This window comes from Acipenser ruthenus, chromosome 18 (genome assembly GCF_902713425.1).
Source record: "Acipenser ruthenus chromosome 18, fAciRut3.2 maternal haplotype, whole genome shotgun sequence".
NCBI classification, from domain to species: Eukaryota; Metazoa; Chordata; class Actinopteri; order Acipenseriformes; family Acipenseridae; genus Acipenser; species Acipenser ruthenus.
The window spans coordinates 24,061,691-24,081,876 of NC_081206.1; the positions used below are offsets into that span (position 1 = coordinate 24,061,691).

The 20,186-nt window shown below is 36.7% G+C and overlaps 1 protein-coding gene across 13 annotated transcripts in view; it reads right to left on the minus strand.

Moving 5' to 3' along the window:
• The window catches only part of LOC117418245 (E3 ubiquitin-protein ligase HECTD1-like), a 32,708-nt gene that overhangs the window by 11,506 nt on the left and 1,016 nt on the right, over positions 1–20,186 (minus strand). For 7 of the 13 annotated variants that reach the window (XM_058991624.1, XM_058991612.1, XM_058991620.1 and 4 more), the window contains exons 2-24: positions 18,398–18,678; positions 13,956–14,190; positions 13,503–13,730; positions 13,106–13,387; positions 12,599–12,869; positions 12,210–12,286; positions 11,133–11,231; positions 10,917–11,031; positions 10,242–10,413; positions 9,967–10,105; positions 8,605–8,775; positions 7,861–8,104; positions 7,226–7,501; positions 6,641–6,717; positions 6,154–6,288; positions 5,710–5,856; positions 5,495–5,589; positions 5,300–5,405; positions 4,709–4,843; positions 4,459–4,598; positions 3,578–3,901; positions 2,563–2,729; positions 2,097–2,273 (exon numbers count right to left, since the gene is read on the minus strand). In XM_058991624.1, the coding sequence (XP_058847607.1) occupies positions 2,097–2,273; positions 2,563–2,729; positions 3,578–3,901; positions 4,459–4,598; positions 4,709–4,843; positions 5,300–5,405; positions 5,495–5,589; positions 5,710–5,856; positions 6,154–6,288; positions 6,641–6,717; positions 7,226–7,501; positions 7,861–8,104; positions 8,605–8,775; positions 9,967–10,105; positions 10,242–10,413; positions 10,917–11,031; positions 11,133–11,231; positions 12,210–12,286; positions 12,599–12,869; positions 13,106–13,387; positions 13,503–13,730; positions 13,956–14,190; positions 18,398–18,537 (3,952 nt within the window). In that variant the 5' untranslated portion in view covers positions 18,538–18,678. The remainder of the gene's footprint in view (positions 1–2,096; positions 2,274–2,562; positions 2,730–3,577; positions 3,902–4,458; positions 4,599–4,708; positions 4,844–5,299; positions 5,406–5,494; positions 5,590–5,709; positions 5,857–6,153; positions 6,289–6,640; positions 6,718–7,225; positions 7,502–7,860; positions 8,105–8,604; positions 8,776–9,966; positions 10,106–10,241; positions 10,414–10,916; positions 11,032–11,132; positions 11,232–12,209; positions 12,287–12,598; positions 12,870–13,105; positions 13,388–13,502; positions 13,731–13,955; positions 14,191–18,397; positions 18,679–20,186) is intronic. The other 6 variants (XM_058991621.1, XM_058991625.1, XM_058991617.1 and 3 more) reach the window with 4 other exon arrangements.

Sequence of the window (20,186 nt, forward strand, 5' to 3'; positions counted from 1 at the left end):
TTGTGAGACCCAGAAGAGAGCAGACAGCAGCAAGTCAAGACAGCAGCTCCACTTAAAACTGGACCAGACTATTACACCTTCAACAACTCCTGCATTATTAGGTGGGAGTTACTCAACACCTATTATAGTCTCAGGATTTGGTGTTTAACATTTAAGTTAATGCAACAATGGATATCTGTCCTTTCAATTAATACAGTATATGTTAGGGAAGCCTTTGTATTTTGGATATATGGTCACTGCGCACTTTGATGAAATTTGAGTTTTGTCCTTTATTGTAAATCAACAATTTTATTAGACATTTTAGTTACCAAACATAAGGTTCAGAAATATTTTAAATTTAGATAATATAAAAATTACTCTTGGCTCCAATGTCCTCTCTAAAAAGGGCACTTATGAAAGATGGCACCACACCAAAACCTTATTAAGGAATGAATACAAGCCATAACAGCTCAGATTACTGAAATTATATAGTCTGGTCCAGGTGAAGCAATGAGTTACAGAAGATGAAAGCCAAGTAGAATATTGCAAACGCCAAGCTTAAAGCCACTCAAAGAAATGAGATTGAAGAATACTTTCCTTCATGAAAAATATCATACTGTGATGGAAGTTTATATTTCGTGTGCACAAATTATAGGACATTCACATGCACTGAGCCAAAAAATGAAAATAAACTATGAAAATTGGAAAAACATTAAAATGTGACTGCCAAAAAGATCTAACTGCAATGAAAAGAATGCTTAAGTATGAAAATATTACCTGTTAAGTTTGTATTGTGAAAAAAATCAATGTAATATTTAAAAAAATATAAAAAATGAATCCATTACCATATCATAAATTAACAATTGTATATAGCAGCTTAAAACAATGAATAAAAAAGAGGTTAGAGGTAAAAGTCTGTATGTATAAAAGTTTTTGGTTTGTAAATAACTGTGGTACGCGTTTCATTTAAGTTACAGAGATGTACAAATGAGGTTTACGGTTTTGTATTGTCTTTGCGGTTGTGTATGTTCAGGTCAACAAATATTATACTTTCGCGTCCATCAGCGCTTCATTTAATATTCATGGTTTGTAAATGTAATTTGAATACTAGTCTAATTTACTTGTGTTCGATGTATAAACTTTAATCTGTTCAAATCTGCTTCATATGTAGCGTGATTTATTGTTTTTAACTATGTTACTCTCCCCACCCACACACTATAATAGGTACATATGGTCACTGCATTTTTTTTTTTTTATATCGCTGCTTGATTTATTATAATAACTTTCTCAGTCGATGTTGGGATTTTCACTTATGATCAAACAGGCTGGGAACTAGAATGCTTGATGATCCTGCATATGCATTTAAGGTCCCAGCACCAAAAAACATACATATACTCCATGGCATTTGAAAACATGCAACAATACAATACAAACATGAAAGCCAAGTTGTACTTGAATATGAAAATGGTCACGTGTCGATCATGTATCTCAATATATGTTAATAAACCTGGTGTATAATAAACCTCCATATTGCTGTTTAGTATTCCTTCGCAACTTCTTTCAACAGCCACTATCAAAACAAGGCAGGTTTACACATCACAGGTAAATTAAATCCGAAATAACAGGGTTATAATTTCGCTCTCAAACCCCATGAAAACAACAGCTTTTATGCATACAGCCCAAAGTGTTTTATGCAAGTAAAAACCAACATTTAAAACAGAGAAGAAAAATGGAGGGGGAAACATAACAAGATAATAAAAAATGGTAACTATCATATAAAATGTATAACTATACAGCTCAGCCAGATGGTGAATGTCATTGGGAAGGGAATCCAAAATGAGCAGTTTAATATTTCTTGTTGAAACAGAAATGTGAAAATAATAACTGCCAACCTGGTACACAAAGGAAGTAAAAAAAATCTTAAGACACATTCACTAGTCATGCATTCTGAAATAAATTCAGTTCATAAATACATTTCATTTGTAGCATATTATACACAGCAGTATTTCAACAGTTTGGTATTTTTCAATGTGATACATATTTTAAATATCAACATTAATATTTTGCTCCTTTAACAATCTCCATTTAATGCAGGGAAAAAAAAACAAGCTCCTCACCATTGTGCACTTCTCCTGTAACAGTTCCCTCTCCTAGTGGATTCCCATCCTGGTCTCTCCATTTCCAGTCGATACCCCTAACCACACGAGCTCCAGGCACAATGTACTTCATAACCTGAGAGCGAAACAAACGCCTCTGTCGTCGAAGATTAGCTTCTGCTTCTTTAACTGCTTTTCCTGTGGGAATATTAATGTAAATATATAGACTGTGTAACAAATTCTTTTTTTTTTGTACCATAAGGAAACTGTATCCAACACTGAAAGACCAATAAAAATAAAAAGTTTTGCACTGTTCAGTATATACATGTATTTTGTTTTTCTTAGAATCCTGCCCTTAAAGGAATTAATTTTGGCAAAATGTAGTAATTTATGTACTTTACAGTTTTAGAGTCATACAACAGTAACTGTACCGTGGCCTGTTAAATTCTATAAACTTACCACTTCCATATAAAAAGACTTTACTTACCTAACTGGTCTTCACATACTCCATTAACAGTTCCATAGAGTTCAAACCCTGACAAAGAGAGGTAGTGTGTCTGGCCACTAGCATTCTTTCCCATTTGCTTAATTCTAATGTGTCTCCATCCTTGCTTTTCATCCTTAGATGGATCCAAGGGCCAAGTAGCTGTAGACCTGAAAAAATAGTATTTGCAATATTTTGTTTAAAAAAAAAAAAAACACACATTACACAAAAAATAAAAAATGTATTTATTTTCCGTTGGTGGAATTAGGTTTTGAAATATCCATACAGAGATGCAGAATAATACTTTCTACAGAAGTACTTTCCAAAAGCCATATACAGTTGTACAGTTGAAGTGGATTGCAACCAGGATCTAGCACTCAATTCTGGATCTTATTTTTATAAAAGTTAATTGGGATGTCAAATCTGGGTGTACAATTTTTTTTTTTTTTTTTTTTTAAATAAAAAGGGAGGAATTTCTACGCTACCATTATAATTTAAAATCAATGGACCTCCCTGCTGTATATTGTGGATGCAAACAGATAAATGAAACCAAAACACTGTTGGCTTACAATTAGTGTACTGTCTGCAAATGCCTTTTAAAAAGTAGCGTGGTCCCAAAAAATATAGTGTTACATGTCCACATGTGTTACTACAACTGTTTAAATAATTTACCACTAAGTTTTCTTTTCATTGTTAACATCCTGACAATTTTTTACACTTATAACTTTAAAGTCTGTTTCAAGGCTCTTTTCAAAATGGACACTAGTGCACAGATAGTGTGAGGATTATTGTCCACGTTGTCAAACCGGTAACACAGCAATAATGATCCATGATGTGGTACAGAACAAAAAACCCAAAGCATTTTATTTATTTATTTATTTTTTAAAAGCGCTCTACCTGTAGCGATTTAGAGGACAGATCTCAAACCCAAGTGCACTAGAGCAGGCATTTTGAAGAGCAAAAAGACATCATGCAGTTCACTATAAATTTTAGAAGGCTGAATAAGTTAAGGACATACCCTGGCTCATTGAGACTACAGTCATCCACATGGGTATACATTGTTGTCCAGTTCTGTCCATCCTTGGAAACCTGGAAAACCCAGTTTCTCAGGGCAGACCTTCCATATCCTCTCGCGTGTCGCAAGCTGTAGGCAGAAGGAATCACCCAGAGTCCAAGATCTATTGCAAACCACGCATTCTTGTCATCATTGGTGTGGCAATTCAATGCTGAGCTGTCTCGACTCAAAATGTCCTCCAAACGCCCATATGGCAAATTTCTCCCTTCTGATGAAGTTACCACCACCAGGCCATAGGCTGCAGGATTAACCCATTCATATGCGGTCCTAAACAATATAAAAAGAACAGTATTCAAAATTAAAAGCAAGTCAGTAAAAAGGAGATTATCATAGTATAACTAATTCAAAGTACAAATCAGTTTGGAAACCAAAGGAAACTAGAAAGGGGAGTTTGTGAACCAAAACAAAGCATCCCCAGGGGCATAATCAAAGGGGGAGTATCAGCTAGAATGGTGTGTAAAACTGAAAGTGTGAAAAAGATTTGCATCATTGAAATAAGAACATAAGAAAGTTTACAAACAAGAGGAGGCAATTCAGCCCATCTTGCTTGTTTGGTTGTTAGTAGCTTATTGATGCCAGCATCTCAAACAGCTTATTGAAGGATCCCAGGGTGTCAGCTTCAACAACATTACTGGGGAGTTGGTTCCAGACCCTCACAATTCTCTGTGTAAAAAAGTGCCTCCTATTTTCTGTTCTGAATGCCCCTTTAACTAGTTCAAGAGGTCAAAGAGGTTAGACAATGAATGTGGCAATGATAATAGTTAATTTCTACTGGGCACCACCAGTGACAATTTTATTGAGAAAACATTAATTCTGAAACTTACTTTGCATTTGTCCCAATCCAATACACAATCCCATTTTCATCAAAGTCATGCTGGTGTCTGAATGTAAATGTCTGTCCTTCACGCAGTTTTTTGACAAACACAAATGACGATCTATCAAAGTCATACCACTGTTTTGCCACCTGCAATTAAATTAAATGTAACCAACAAAGAAATGCCCATCAAGCTCCAATTTCAATAGAGTAAAAAACAAAAACAAGAAAATACACAAAAATAAAACACCTCAACCTACCATTTTCAGGAGGTACTGCTCCAAAGACTCCACAGTCGCTAATGGTTCCATTTTCAGCATTCGTCCCGTCCGGTCTATTAAAGCCGTTTCTCCTGGAGCACGCTCCAATCGAAACCTCAGTCTTCTTGTGAGAATCTAGAACCACCATAGAAACACACTTTTATATATATTAAAATAAATAAATAAATAAATAAATAAATTAAAAAAAGCCTACACGTACACAGTATTAATCTTACTTTTGCATTGATACGGTCCTAAAATGCAGGACAACAACCTTTAAACCAATCTGTCATCCATACAGGGTAAAAGTGTACATGCTATAGATAAGTACCTAGGTAAGATTTGTATTCACTGAATGTATATGTGTTTAATGCACTCTATGATAATGCACTAAAAGAAAAAGTGAGAAATGTAAACATCTAAATCCTGGGTTATTTGGAGGGTCACCCAGTAGCTATATACTTATATCTGTCTTTGTCATGCACTACATTTTCTTCATTAGTAATGAAGAAAAAATATTGTTAATTGCTGAACTACAAATTTTGTAGCTGGAGAAGGAAAAATAGCTTCATTGTACTTTATGTATTTTACCTGCAGGTTATATGATGATCCAGGGGTATCATATAAGTGAAGAGGTAGCCTTTCAATGGACTCCAACACTGCTATTAGCTTTCTAATTAAGGCAACTGCAGGTTGACTGAAAAAATATATATATTAAAAACAGATCAAAGAAAATATCAGTTAAAATATATGTGGGGGAAATAAGTATGTGCAAAATCCTCTTACCTTTCATCATCTTCATTTTCACAAAATGCTGTTTTAAAGACATTGATTCTTTCCATTAATGGCCTACAATCATTTTTCACATCTAAGTCCACACTCTGTAAAATTAAAAAAATATTTTTACAAAAATAATAAAAAAAACACAAGTATTAGAAGCAAGATCAATGTGTTTGGGAATAAAAAACAATTATGATAACCTTATGACATACAATACTTACATTGTTGAGAACTGTAAAAAGTGCTTGCACTAGGCCACTGCTACACATTTCATAAGGTGAGATAGTGGTTTCATCCTTCAAAACCACAATCAGGTTCTCCAAAGCAGTCTTCATTAAATCCCTCCACATGTTTTCTCCCTCAATAAACTAAAACCCAAAACAAGACATTTTTAAAGTTTGTATATAATTTGTAATAAGTATGTCCATTATGTATATAACATTTACATTTTAAAGACATGTAAACAGTTGTAAATGCTGAGGACTCACTTAAGTTTATTTAACAAATTTTAAATATTAAAAACTCAAAAGACAAAACACACATTTTAACTATTACTCGGAACACAATTTTACACACAAATTTAGTGTCCATATGTGGTCAAAATAAAACCAGTTATACAGTCTTAGAGATCAAAAAGCTATACATATCCACCATCATTTACTTGCCTGTCTGTTTGTATGTAGCTCCCATGCAGACTCCAGTTGGGTAGCAATGTTCCTTAATGTGACAACCACTCCTCGAGGCATACTCTCCACAGCTTTGAAGTGATCGCCATACAAATCTCTGGCCATGGTTCTCACCTTAAATAGAAAATAACAAAAAACAGACCAATAAAAGACTGTTTCCCAACACACTTTAATAAAACATTTTACTGCAAGATAACAATATTTTTTTGTTAATGAATCCCTAGAGGCACAGAATACAGGGAAGGCCATCTCTGTTAATTTGTAAACAAAATGAATAGGCTAAAAGAAGGTTTGCACCATTAGTGGACCACACTCATAATGGAATGTGACAAAACAAACAAACATTCATAGAATAAATCAGTGTACCAAAAATGCATAAACCATAATCACATGCAAAAACACTGTAAAAACATCAAAGTCACAACCTCAAAAAACTTAATTTGATCATCTCTTCTTTCCAACCTACCTTCTGTTTAGTTTTCTCTAACTTGGACTTCAGTTTTCTTCCTCTTTTGCCAGTCCAACCTGTTACAAACTCTGACCCTATAAAAATGACATAATAAATAATAAATATCAAGAAATTAGTAATAACTAAAAGGTTTACACAATAAAAATTAATTAAAAAACTTTCCTCGTCAGCACGTGTTAGGTTGAGTTGTCAGGGAAGGAGTTAATCTTCCCCTGCCAACTCCACATGAGAATATGGCTGGAGTGAATAATAGAATAACTGATGATTAATTAGGCTCCAGCCACAGGTGTATAAAAAGTCAACTAGGATCCTTTGTGAGGAGAGGGAGATTGGGCGAGTTACCTGTGTGCTGTATTGGGGATACGGTGTGTACTGGTCAGTGAAGACGAATGCCCAGCCTGACAAGTGTTTGTTTAAACCTTCTGTTTTGGCCCTTGTGCTTTTTTCTTTGTTTGTTGGTAAATAAGTGTGCAACAGCACCTTTAAACTACAGCTTCGGTCTCTGGGTCTGCTTCCTGACATTCACCAGCCTTGGCGTGATGCTAACCTTTCACACCAATAGTCCTCAATTTATACACTTACCTACAAACTTACCAAGGGATGTTTCTGCAGTGAATGAATGCTTGGTCCCTCTGTTAGACTCGAAGACAAAGCCTGGCAGATCTTCCTTTAATATAGTTGCCTGCTGACCATCTGAGTTGTGGATAGCGATTTCCCCTTCCTTCAGGCAGGTGAGAGACCAGTTTCCCACAGTTAGTTTAGTAGGCCCAGGAGCGGACAGTACAGGCTGGCTTGCAGTGGCTGGTTTCACTTGACTGCGAGCTCTTTGTAACTTCTCCAAAAATTCACTTCTGCTTTCTGTTTGAACGAAGAATTAATATCATTAGCAAATGCAAAATACTTGATGAGTGGCAACTTCTTGTGATGTTTTCCCCAAAAAGGTACTTATTGAAGAACCTGCACACTAACGTATTTCAACTTTTTCAAGAACATCCAGAATTTAAAACACCGAATCATACATTCATAAGACTGTTTCAACTGTCTAAATTCCCCTCCCCTCTAAGACTGACTCCAGCTGTGTCCAGATGACTTCTACATAGGAGAATCTTGTAATTCATAAAATAAAAAAGGTAAAACAAAGAAATACTATACATACCAGTTAAGTTCAAAACTGAATATTTTCTTCTCACAAGGAAAAACAAAACAAACCACTGTACCTGAACTGTCAGATCCCCCTTCAGGACTGCCACTTGAGTACATGGTAGCCAATTTGCCATCTAGTATAAATCTAAACCAGCCATTGCTGCCATTTGACAACTCCAGTGCAGCTGCATCACTCCAGATGTATAAGCAGTCTCTTCCCCTGATGATTGACCAGTCTCTCCAATGGTAAGGTTTACCCTGCTGAATCTCTTTAGCATCTTCCTGAGGTTCATCCTCCTGGAGGAACGGTAACAGCTGCTTTAATGTAATGAACAAAATATGTGTGGGACAAATGGCAGCTCAACTTGTACACAAGTACTGAACAAACCAAAACATCTCACCTTATGTGGTATCTAAGAAGTAACTTTTTATTCAACATCTGCTCCAAATAGTCATTTCCAAAACAGTAAATTAGATACATTTTAGATTTCCTGCAAGCCAATTGTTTGTCATACATTGTACATTTTCTACATGCATTTAATGAAATTGCTGAATTCCCTTTAATTTAAAAAGGATTGATTTACCCAAATTGAAGTAAAACAAACTGGTAAAAGTACAGGCTCAGGAAATACAAGTTTCATTATAGTACAGACAGGACTTCAGCTGCATTTTAAACTTCTATATTAAGTTTCAACATGGTAAATTCAGCACAGAACATAAACAAGAAAACTTTCATGTATAGTATGTAAATCTAAAACCAAAAATCACTGATCCACAAGCTTAATTGAAGTTTTCTCAGAATCATCAATTCATTTTACCTTCTCTGGCTTGGACTCTTCTTCATTTTCATCATCTGAAGTTGGCCCTGCTAGAGTTGAAACTTTGTTAATGACCCCAAGTCTGGCTAGCTGATCGAGGAACACATCACCTCCTTTATCCACCAAGTCTCTTATGATCTGCAAGGCCAATAAGTGTCCATCATCATCATCCTGTAAAAGAGAGAGAGAGAGAGAGAGAGAGAGAGAGAGAGAGAGAGAGAGAGAGAGAGAGAGAGAGAGAGAGAGAGAGAGAGGAGATAGAGAGATTACACTTATTTTCATACAGTAATTTACACTGCTATCCAGGTATAGAGGCCAGACTGCTTTTACTCTTTCAGTAGGGCCATTCAAAAATAGCTTTTTTTGTATACTGGTAAATTACATTGTTAATTCAGAAACTTTTTTCTTCTTCACAATTTTGACAAAAATGGCCCAATCAGTAAACAGCTGAATATAACAAGACAGCAACTACTATAACAAAATATTTCAGAAAGCATGGTTTAACACAGCTTTAGATTTACTGTCTCTTCCAAACTATAGTACTTGTAGTTAGGATTCTCTGAGTTAGGATTCTCTGCCCTGTCTGAATGACAAATCCTTAATAAAGTTCAACACGTGCTGAAGATTACAGGCCATTTGACTGCTAGTTCTCATTAGCATCCAGCTGAGTGCATATAAAAAAGGAAGAACGCCCTCCAAGGGGCCATTTCTATTTAAATTAAAATTCTAAAGTAATATATATATATATATATATATATATATATTTTTTTAATTTAGTCGTTGCCAATTAGTTTTAATTATTTCTCCCCAATTTGAAATGCCCAATTATTTTTTAGGCTCAGCTCACCGCTACCACCCCTGCGCTGACTCGGGAGGGGCGAAGATGAACACACGCTGTCCTCCGAAGCGTGTGCCGTCAGCCGCCTGCTTCTTTACACACTGCAGACTCACCGTGCAGCCGCCTCAGAGCTACATCGTCGGAGGACAACGCAGCTCTGGGCAGCTTACAGGCAAGCCCGCAGGCACCCAGCCAGACTACAGGGGTCGCTGGTGTGCGGTGAGCCGAGGACACCCTGGCCAACCTAACCCTCCCTCCCCCCGGGTGACGCTCGGCCAATTGAGCGCCGCCTCCTGGGAGCTCCCGTCCACGGTCAGATGTGGAATAGCCTGGACTCGAACCGGCGACGTCCAGGCTATAGAGCGCATCCTGCACTCTAGTGAGTGCTTTTACTGGATGCGCGACTCGGGAGCCCCTTAAAAGTAAAATATTAAAGAAGAAAATAATACAACAACAAGATCATTACTAATAAAATACAGCACAGAAACTTTTGGAGTACACCAAAAATATGAAAATGGACTTACCTCCTGATCAAGAACAGTGGCTGTAATCTCAACTAATACTGTGGGTAAATTGTGACCTGCATCAGAATCACAGACCTCTTTAAGAAGAGCTTCAGAGCAGTAGTGGATCATTTTCCTGATTAAAGCTAGGCTTGCTTTTCTGTTTAAAATGAAAGACCAAAATAAAAAAAATGAAATTAAGTCCAAGTCATTACTACACTGTACAATCACTCCTGATGAGGGGGCAATTACGAAACCCAACAGGACCTTAAACAGTTTTATTTCTGTGTACATACCGTATTGAAGGCAGCATAGTTTGTTGGAAAGTCTGTGCAAATACTGGGAGCAATCTCTTCAAGTAGATGGGTGCCATTTCAGGATCTCCTTTTGGTTCATTAGTCTCTTCCTCTTCTTTATTAACATCTTTTTTCTTTTTGTCATCTCCTTTCACTGGGCACATCCAGTCCCCTACAGGTTGGTGAATGATATACAAATCCTCAAGGATACATTTACATATTGTGGGACTCCATACAGGTGGTAGGGCAACTTTAAATGAACATTTCTCCAAAGAAATGACACATTATTGAACTAGTGAACTCATCTAATAGATTAATCTAATCTATTAGATGATTAATCTTTCAGTGCAAGTTTCTGTAAAGTTACTTAGTGCTGAAAGAGTTAAACTCCGTGTAAATCAAACTTAATTTGATCTAGCAGCATGTCCCAGTTAGAAGGTCCTTCTTGTTGTCAGAACCTTATCATTTGCCATTTAAACTTCAACTCAATTTAGCTTTTATATCGTGGTTACCCTCTCAACAAGAAACATCTACTGCAGGTCAAAAGTGATAAGCGCTAGTAAAGATTTTTTTAAAAAAAGGAAAAGATCTTAAAATGACTAAGAACTATGTTGTAAATTATTGTTTTATGCATTTCTCTCCAAATCATTTCCCAGCCCCACAAGTTTTACCCACCTGGAGACTGCAGAATTGCCACCACCTCACTGTGCCCTCTTTCTCTTGCTTTGTCTAAAGGAGTTTTGCCATCTTCGTCTCTTAAATCAGGGTTGGCTCCATGCCGTAGCAAAGTCTGCATACACAAGGTTTATATAAAAAGTTGATCAGAGAGCAATCTTGGTGCAAATTATCAAACACATTTGAGAAACCAGTCGACCAACAGTTATACCATACCTTTGCAACTTGAGGCCTCCCAAAGCAAGCTGCATAATGCAACGAAGAAGACCTCTGACCCCTATTGACATCAGCTCCTCTTTCACATAAAAATTCCACCTATAAGAAATATAGGTATTTTAGACTCTTTCAATTAAGACACAAATTGAAAACTAGTTATCATTTGGTTACTATAGAAATAAACCTCAGCAAGGTAATCACTTATTTTTCTAAGACACTTTGAACATATGACCTCTGGTTTCTCTTCAAATGTGGATCAATTCTTATCAAACACTGTAAAGTCATAACACTAATGAAGGCATAAAGCAAAGATGATGGTACACAGTTGAACACAATGCTTTGTACCCTTTAGAGTCCGAGCTATTTTTCCATGTGTTTTTTTTTTTTTTTTTTTTACTGTTGTTGCATTTGTGGCTATAACTAACTATAAAGGTTACAGGTACCTGTCATACATTATTTTGAAGAAATTGGATAAAAAAAATAAAGGAATTACGGCCATATAAACAAAAGGGGCCAAAAATGATTCATTGAAAATGTGCAAAAGAAAACAAAAAGAAAAAACAAAACAAAATTCAAATTATTCATCCCAGGCACCTTGATCATGTGGCACAAGATGGGGCTGTTCACTGTGTCCTGAATAGCCACCATGGCAACATAACCCTAAACAGCTCTGGTCACATGCATACGATACACAAAAGCAAAAAAAAATAATAATTATAAAAATTATATATATATATATATGAAAATAGGTCCTTGTGCCTTCGATGTAGCCATTTCTCTTATTTTGTAAAGATTTTGTGATAATGTTTGTTTACTGCACCAAGGTAGGTCTGTTTTCAGCTCAGCAGCAACATTCCAAACCACTTGCATTCAAGGTTTAATATAGTCATCTACCGGAAATACACAAGTATGACCTAGTTTTAGGTCTGAATCTCCTCTTTCCAATGACGTATGAAGCAGGGCTGTCTCTCACAGTGCCCGAGTAAAAACAGTTCAAGGGCCAGGTCGCCGGCGGGATATTTAATATCGGGCGGACCCAAAAAGTTAAGTCACAAAAGACAATGTAGGTATGCTTACCATTTCTTGTGTACCAAATGCTGAGGCCCAGTTCAAGAGGGTTTGTCCTACATCATCCATGAAATTTACTTCAAAGGCTAAAATATTGAAATTAACAATAAATATGTTAAAAATGTTAAATATGTTCCAACTGCATTGGAAAAGGAAATTATTAAAAAAGATTAATTTTACATACATATCCCATACCACAGCTATGAAGAACTAGATGTGTAAAAATACATGTGACATATACACCTTCAATATATCACCGGACACATTCCCCACTGGGGAAAATAAACGTATACTTCTTATACATCCTGAACGCTATGACACTAGTTGAAGGTAAAAAAAACACACACATAAAAAAATTATAAAAACAAACTAATAATAATAATAATAAAGTAATTTACCTCCGGTATCAATAGCATCTATTAACGCATCTGTGTCTTTACTGCGAATGCAGTCTATTAGCTGTCGATGAGAGCGTTCCCCAGAACTGTCAAGCCTTCTCAAGCCAGGGATTCTACCAGTGGATCCAACATTAGACTTTGGCAGAGCTTTCCTTCCTTCAAAAAGCAGCACCAGGAGGAGATCAACCAGTCGCATGGTGTCCAGCACACACCTTTCATCACCCTGCAGTGCGCTCTCTATCGAGTCAGGGAGTTCAGATCTCAGAAGATCCTAAAGAGAAACAGAAAGAAATAGAAAGTTTAAAAACACAAGCTTTTTTTTTTTAATCTTTTTTTTTTTATTTATAAAAAACAGCACACATCTGCAAAGTAAATATACAGTAATCCCCATATGCAATGCCACTTCAAATAGATTTAACTAAAGGCAATTGGGAACTACTTATGTCTGACTATATACATATAATTTCTTTTGGAAGTTAATGCCAAAATCAACATAAATATTCTTACATGTGTTACAAGAGGGGAACCCCTACAGAGTGTTGAAAGCAGGCTGACAATAGTGGACACTTGATTGCTGAGTTTGGAATCTGCTGCTGTTGTGGTTGCTCCAGGGGCACTCCGCCCTGGTTTGCATGTTGAAGACGGTCCAGACACAGCGCCTCCAGCTGCTGCCATTCGGGACAGCAGCTCCTCTGTCAATCCATGTTTAGCTAAAGGGGCTGGGTCAACCCCACGGCGGGTAAATCTGTCAGCCAACGAGGCAAAACACCGCAGAGCCCCGTCGGAAACCTAAACAAATTAAATATATGAAAATGAACAAGACACTGCCACTTGCTGCACCAAAATAGTGGACAGACCAGGTGTTTTTGTTGTTATGAAACAGCTGATCAAGTTTTCTTGTTACCTGATGATCTTCATGTTTAAGCAGACTCGATAAAGACTCCACACAGGTTTCCAGTGATGAATCCTGGGGTTCCATTTTCCCACATAGCCTGGACACCACAGCCATTGCAGAATGTAAGGTGTCTTTATGAACAAGATGACCACTGTCCCGAATAAAGCTAAGAACACAGTTTAGTCCACCAGCCTCAAATACAGGACCAGATTCTCGAGTGCATATCAGTTCAAGCACCTAGAAAACAAAATGTATTTATGAATACTGCCATGAATAAGCAATCTGTAAATCCCTGTCTAACACTTAGGATGTGATCTAAATCCACAGTATCAAAAAAGGTATACATTTATTATCATTGCTTCTACTGAGGATACTAGTTTAGCAAAACTGTGTCTGAATAAAAGTTCAAAATGTGTAGTTATATTTTTTAATGAAAAGGGAAATCAAATTACAATTTTTTACCTTCACACATTGTTCAGCTAGATCCCTGCTGGTACGGTTATTGAGTTCTACAACAACCAAGCGGTTACAAAGTGCTTTAATAGCTCCATCCACTCCCACAATCCTCCTAGTACATTCAGCAGACACATCCAGGTAATAGGTTATGGCACGTGCTGTCACCTCCAACACATTGTCCGGAGCACTTTCATCCAGAAAAATCTTACATAGTGCTGGTAGAAAAGTACGTGGGGGACACCTGCACATTTTGGGAAAAAAAAAAAGTTTAAAGAGTTAACACCACTGGTTATCTTCACAGGACATAAAAACAGTGTCGCAAATCAGAGGAGTATTTGTCTGAAAGGAAAAAGGATGAGTAATTAGGCACTTAAAGTAAAATACAAAGCATAAATAAAAACATAATGTATAAAACATGGGAGAGTCACTTTACAGTGTTTTTGAGCTGAAGCAAAAAGTTAAAAATGCAGAGATGCCAACTTATAAAAGGAGAAAATAGTAGCATTTGTCGACCAAACGAGACGATTTTTTTAAGGCCAGTGGCTGCTAACCCCTAGAAATTAAAAGGTTATTAGGCTCTGGCAAGCCAATGGCCTCATTTCTGCTGTTCAATCTATAATTTTGGTAATTGTAAACACACTGCATTTTGAAATTTAAAAACCCCAATAAAATTACTTAAACACTGATTTTTTCTTTTTTTTCTTTGGAATTCTATTTATTCTGGATTTAAATATTAGTAATTGTTTTATGATCTTGTAGTGCTATCAAACCTGGATTGAAATATTCAACCTCAAAACTTTATAAAAATATATCAAAATAACAATTTCAAGAAATATTTAACTTTTTTTTTTTTATTTAAAGTTGTACTACTCTGCACCTATCAAAACACAAAATACTGTGTAGTATCCAATAACATTAATGGGGAGTGTCAGATTTTGCGTATTGCTGGCGTTTCTTCATACCTATGTGAGTGATACAGTCATGATACCCACCATGTACATGTTTCACAGAGAAGTCTGTCCAGCAGTATTGACAGTAGACGTGATATTCAGACACTCGACTTCTTTTAATGAATGACAAGTCTGTGGTAAATTCCTCTCTATTTCTGACAAGCCAACTTCAATCTTTTAGATGGAGGAGAGTGACATTTTTTGTTTGATTTGTGATTCCTATTTTAATAACTGATAAGCAACCAAGTAAACGTGTGATTGATAACGATAGCAAGGTGACATTAGCGTAGCAGTTTCTGAAGGACCCCTAAACCAGTTACTAAGCAACCCCGGCCTCTCAGAACTGCATTTCCCATCATCCTCCTGCTCACAGGTAAATCCATCTCAGTTACATATGTGAGCAGGAGGATGATGGGAAATGTAGTTCTGAGAGGTCCATGCAGGTACATGTGAAGCCATCTTGAGGCAGGGAATGCAATCTAAAAGTTTAAAAATAAAAGTGGTCAAAATGTAAAAAAAAAACTTAAAAGAATACACATACCTTACGTAAACATTTGTAGCAACACATGGGAAAATGTAACAATAAAATAAAAAGGTCCTTATGTACCCTTTAAGAACAATTAATTCATTAACAAAATTAAACAGGAAAACACACACATGGTATTGAAATAATATTTCACACACATTCAGGAAGTAGCCATTATTTATTTATTTATTTATTTAATAAAAATCGTAATATTATATCTGACTATATAATACTATGATATTATAGATGACTAAAGAATTGATGTAACCATTTTTGTTCCAGTTACACCTGCAGGTATAGGTGGTGTTAAAGCCCTGTATCGCGTCGGGTGCCCGCGGGTGACCCGCAAAAGCGGGTCGGGTTTGGGTCGGAATGTGAACTTTCACAGTTTGCAGTTCAGGTGCGGGTCAGAATTTAATTTTTGGGTGCAGCTCGGGTCTGAATTTGAATCACCAAAAACGTTTTCTGTCCTTTAAGCGTACTCGTCTGTAACCCTTTCCCAAATAATGTATTAAAATGTCAATGTACCGGTATTTCCTGCACTAAAGCAGGAGGCGATTAGGGAGGAGTCAGCCAACTGAGCAGTGTTCTCTGTTTGTATTGCCGCTTGTTTGATATGTTGCAAGATCCATTTGTCTTGTTTGCTTGGTAGTATAGCTATTGAATAAACTTGATCTGTGGAGAATGGTAGAGATATCTGTGCGTGAATTTGAGAGGGTGAGAGAGGCAGTCGGCACAGGCAACAGGTACAGGACAAACACTTGCAGATTCGGGTCAAACTGCAGGTCTTATTAAAGCGGGTCAGTTCGCCGGTAAGAAGACAGTGCTGCAGCGCACAGGACTCTGGAGGGTGTTGAGTACATCTTCCATGGAAAACATTCTTTTTTTCCCCCACCATAACTTTTTTTTGTTGTATGACATATATCCCTTTGAGGTTCACTTTTATGAAAGATTCAGCAAGAACTGCAAAAAGTTGTGGTTTAAACCTAGCCCAGGATATATAGTAAACCTCCAGGGAAAACAAACCTGAGTTCTATCTAGTTACTTGTGACATAGAACATGACCCTTTTGTTGACATCAAAGCTTATAATCTACCATGGATAACCTAATCATGTGATCCTCTGTCTAAACAGTTTGCTATCCACTACACAGGCTATCTGTGTTCAAGAAGAATTCTGTCCAGAATGAATATGCCTGACCCAAATTCAGCTTACTGATTAACCTACACACATTTGATTGTTCCATTAATCTTCAGTATGACAAATAAAATGAAGGAAAGCCTCACACAAAGAAGGCAAAACCTAAAAGGGTGAGCAAATTAAGAAATGAAGACCGAGGTGTGTTTAAAACTTTTACTATTTTGTATCACAGCACAGAAAAGAACTAAAATAAGAAGTCAATGTTGCCTGTGAAATCACAGCCCCTTTCAACAATTCAAGTTTCTGACCCCAGGAATGCTGACCAGTACAGATCCATTATTTTTAACATTATAACAATGTCACCACATGCATTTTCATGCTGTTATATTCCTTGTTTTAGCATAGTTATGAAATAGTAGAAAAGCATATGAAGAGAAATGCAAGATGGTCCTGATTTCCTTTGACTGGTATTAAAAAGGCAAAAAAAAACTATTTAATTAATTATTTATTTAAAATCAACTGTTTTATTTGTCACTTGCATGAGCAACCTTACCACTGAACCCCCTTTCGTTTTGAGGATCTTTTGGTTCTACTGCATCAGTATTGAATCCCATTCTGTGTTGTAAATTGTCTCACCACTTCAGTAAAATTGACTTAAAAGCACAGTATCTGACTAAACATCAGATATGTCACTCCTATAATACTGACAGAATTACGTCACCCTTATTTGGCCTTGGAGATATTTGGAAAGTCACCAACAAACGATTAACATTGCGCATATTGAAATATGTTGTGGGACAAATTTCAACTTGCCAAGCAGGCTGAAGGTTGTGGTTTTGTCTTGCCCTGTTCCAGCCCCAATGATGAACAGAAGGATGTACAAGGGCAATGATGTACCAAGCCACCATCTGGCTGAAAACATTTCCCTTCCTATTAAAGGGCTGCTGCTTGATTTGAAACAAAGTACAATATGCTACATGTGAATGCATTTACTACATAGCCATCATAACTTGAAACATCTTGTTGATATCGGTAGAGGTTAAAACTATGTAACAGTTAATGTTTACTGTACACTACCTGCAACAGAACTTTTCCACAAACAATTTAGAGGTGGTGTTCACACCTCAATTAATGTTTGTTGGCCTAGAGCCCTCCTCAGATGTTTGCAAGACTGTAACCCAGCTGTGCCACACTTCCCAGCTCAGCTCACTATATTGGGAAGGTGAGCTTCTACCACAACAGGAGGTCATTTAATCTGTGACATATGGGATGTTAGTTTACGTGTGTGTGTCTGTGGGGGAGTAGTTTAAGGCACCTATAACAATTCAAAGTCACCCGGAAAAACAATATTCAATAACCTCCCCCCCACCCCCAATGGCTCTGTTTTACATTTATTGCTCATTAATCAATCTGTAGGCTTTGGACAAGCCCTTTTTATGTTCTTTTTGTTATAGATTGGCAACACAACAGAGAAAGGCAAAGAATATTTACCTACACAAATGAATTTACCACATGCTAATGTGCAAATTGCCTCATGCAAACATGGCTATATTAAAATTCACACAGCATCAAGTAGATAGTCATCACTCTTCTAAAGTTTAAAAGGCTTTACACACAACAAAAACATTCCACAAACACTATTAGCAAATCAAGCTAATTTATAATAGAAAATAAATTCTAAAAGCTTACACATTTCACCAAGTAGCATAACACAATACTTTACCACATCTAACAAAGGGCTTAACTTTTTTTCTGGTTTACTATTCATTAGTGCACCAAATTAGAGACAAAAGTTAAGATAAATGACCACAGCTAAATTGTATAGAGACTTACGTTTCAAAACACCGATCCACATTGTCAGACATCAAAAGCAGCATGCACAGCTGTTCCAGTGCTATCAACTGCATGTCCCTTTCGTCTCCCTGCCCCATCTGCAGCCATTCCAGCAATGTGTCGGGGTCCACATCTGCCATGCTTCTTGCCAATACCCAGCCAAATCAACTGAGTTGAACTCAGTGATTAAAGCCTAGAACTGAAATACAGCAATAGTTGCTGCAAAAAAAAAAAAAAAAATCTTCACTTCCTTTCCACCTTCAGCCTCATGCAGTCTTCACCTGTACAATTGAAAAACAATAATAAAATGTTATATTAGTTCAGCCAATATTGCTTTATTTTACATGTGCTCAACCTAAATATAATCATGCTATCTCAAGAAACCCAGCTATTTTCACTCACGGTAATAAGCCACCTTTTCAAGGTTCAGAGTCTAAACTATAACCGTTTGGGACCAAAAAAAGCCCTTGAGTGTAAGCTGATTAGGTGGCTACTTAACTCAAAACCAGAAGCTAGGCTTTTTTGTCAGTCTGGCTGCCTAAAAGAAGGCTTTGGATACAGTCAGTGTCTTCAAACTGAATCAAATGACAACTTTGCAATTCCCTTTAGTGTAATTATTAATTACTTACTGCAGTGATAGCCTGTACTTGTTTATTATTACTATTATTTGTTTATTTAGCAGACGCCTTTATCCAAGGCGACTTACAGAGACTAGGGTGTGTGAACTATGCATCAGCTGCAGAGTAGCTTACAATTACGTCTCACCCGAAAGACGGAGCACAAGGAGGTTAAGTGACTTGCTCAGGGTCACACAATGAGTCAGTGGCTGAGGTGGGATTTGAACCGGGGACCTCCTGGTTACAAGCCCTTTTCTTTAACCACTGGACCACACAGCCTCCCCTGTTTAAATATTCCTTAAGTGTACTGTGTTTACATGGTGGAAGTCTGAACAATGACTGCTATTGTGAACAGTTTTTAAAAAGATAGCTAAACCTTAATCAACAATAGTACTGTTAATCTGTATACTGTATTAAACTAAACGTTTTGAAAACTTCAGCTTAGTATTTGTAGTACAGGCAGTCCTTACTGCCCCCATTCTTATAAACAACCTATTTAGCTGAATTCTATTTTTAGAATAATTTAATACATATCATAACAATAATCAAAATGGTACAATATCAACAATAAAAAAATAACAAAAGCTTATGTCCCCGACAGCACATGGCTGACCCAGTATTCGGGTGTCAAAACATTGATCTGAATTCAGGTGTCAAAGCAGGATAACAAAAAATGCAAGTGGTATGCAACATTGGACACACATGGTCTCCAATCAAAGTTTTGTAGGCCTGAGGCTTTTTACTCAAACAAACATTTTCAAAACAATGGTTAAGAAACTCAGTTATTGAGCTTGTCAAGGACTGTTTGTTTTTTTTGTTTTTTTCACAAATTAAAATACCATAGGATATTAGTCAGAGAATAGTTGTATCCATTATCAAGCAGGCCTGTTCGGTTAAGGTCTTTATTCAACCAAAAGATATTTGGCGACTGATGAAACAAACCACTCTGCAAACTCAATCCAGTACTACAGTTGTCATTTTATATCTTTACTGTCCCCAGTTAACTAAAACCACACTTTAAAATCCATTCTGTATTCCCTCAGGACACCCATAAGTAGTCAAAGTTGCTTAAAAAAAAAACCCTATTTACAGGTATACAATGTTTTAAATGGGCAGGGTTCGACAACAAACAAGCAAATAAGTATTTTCAACTTTAAACAAAGCTTCGGTGA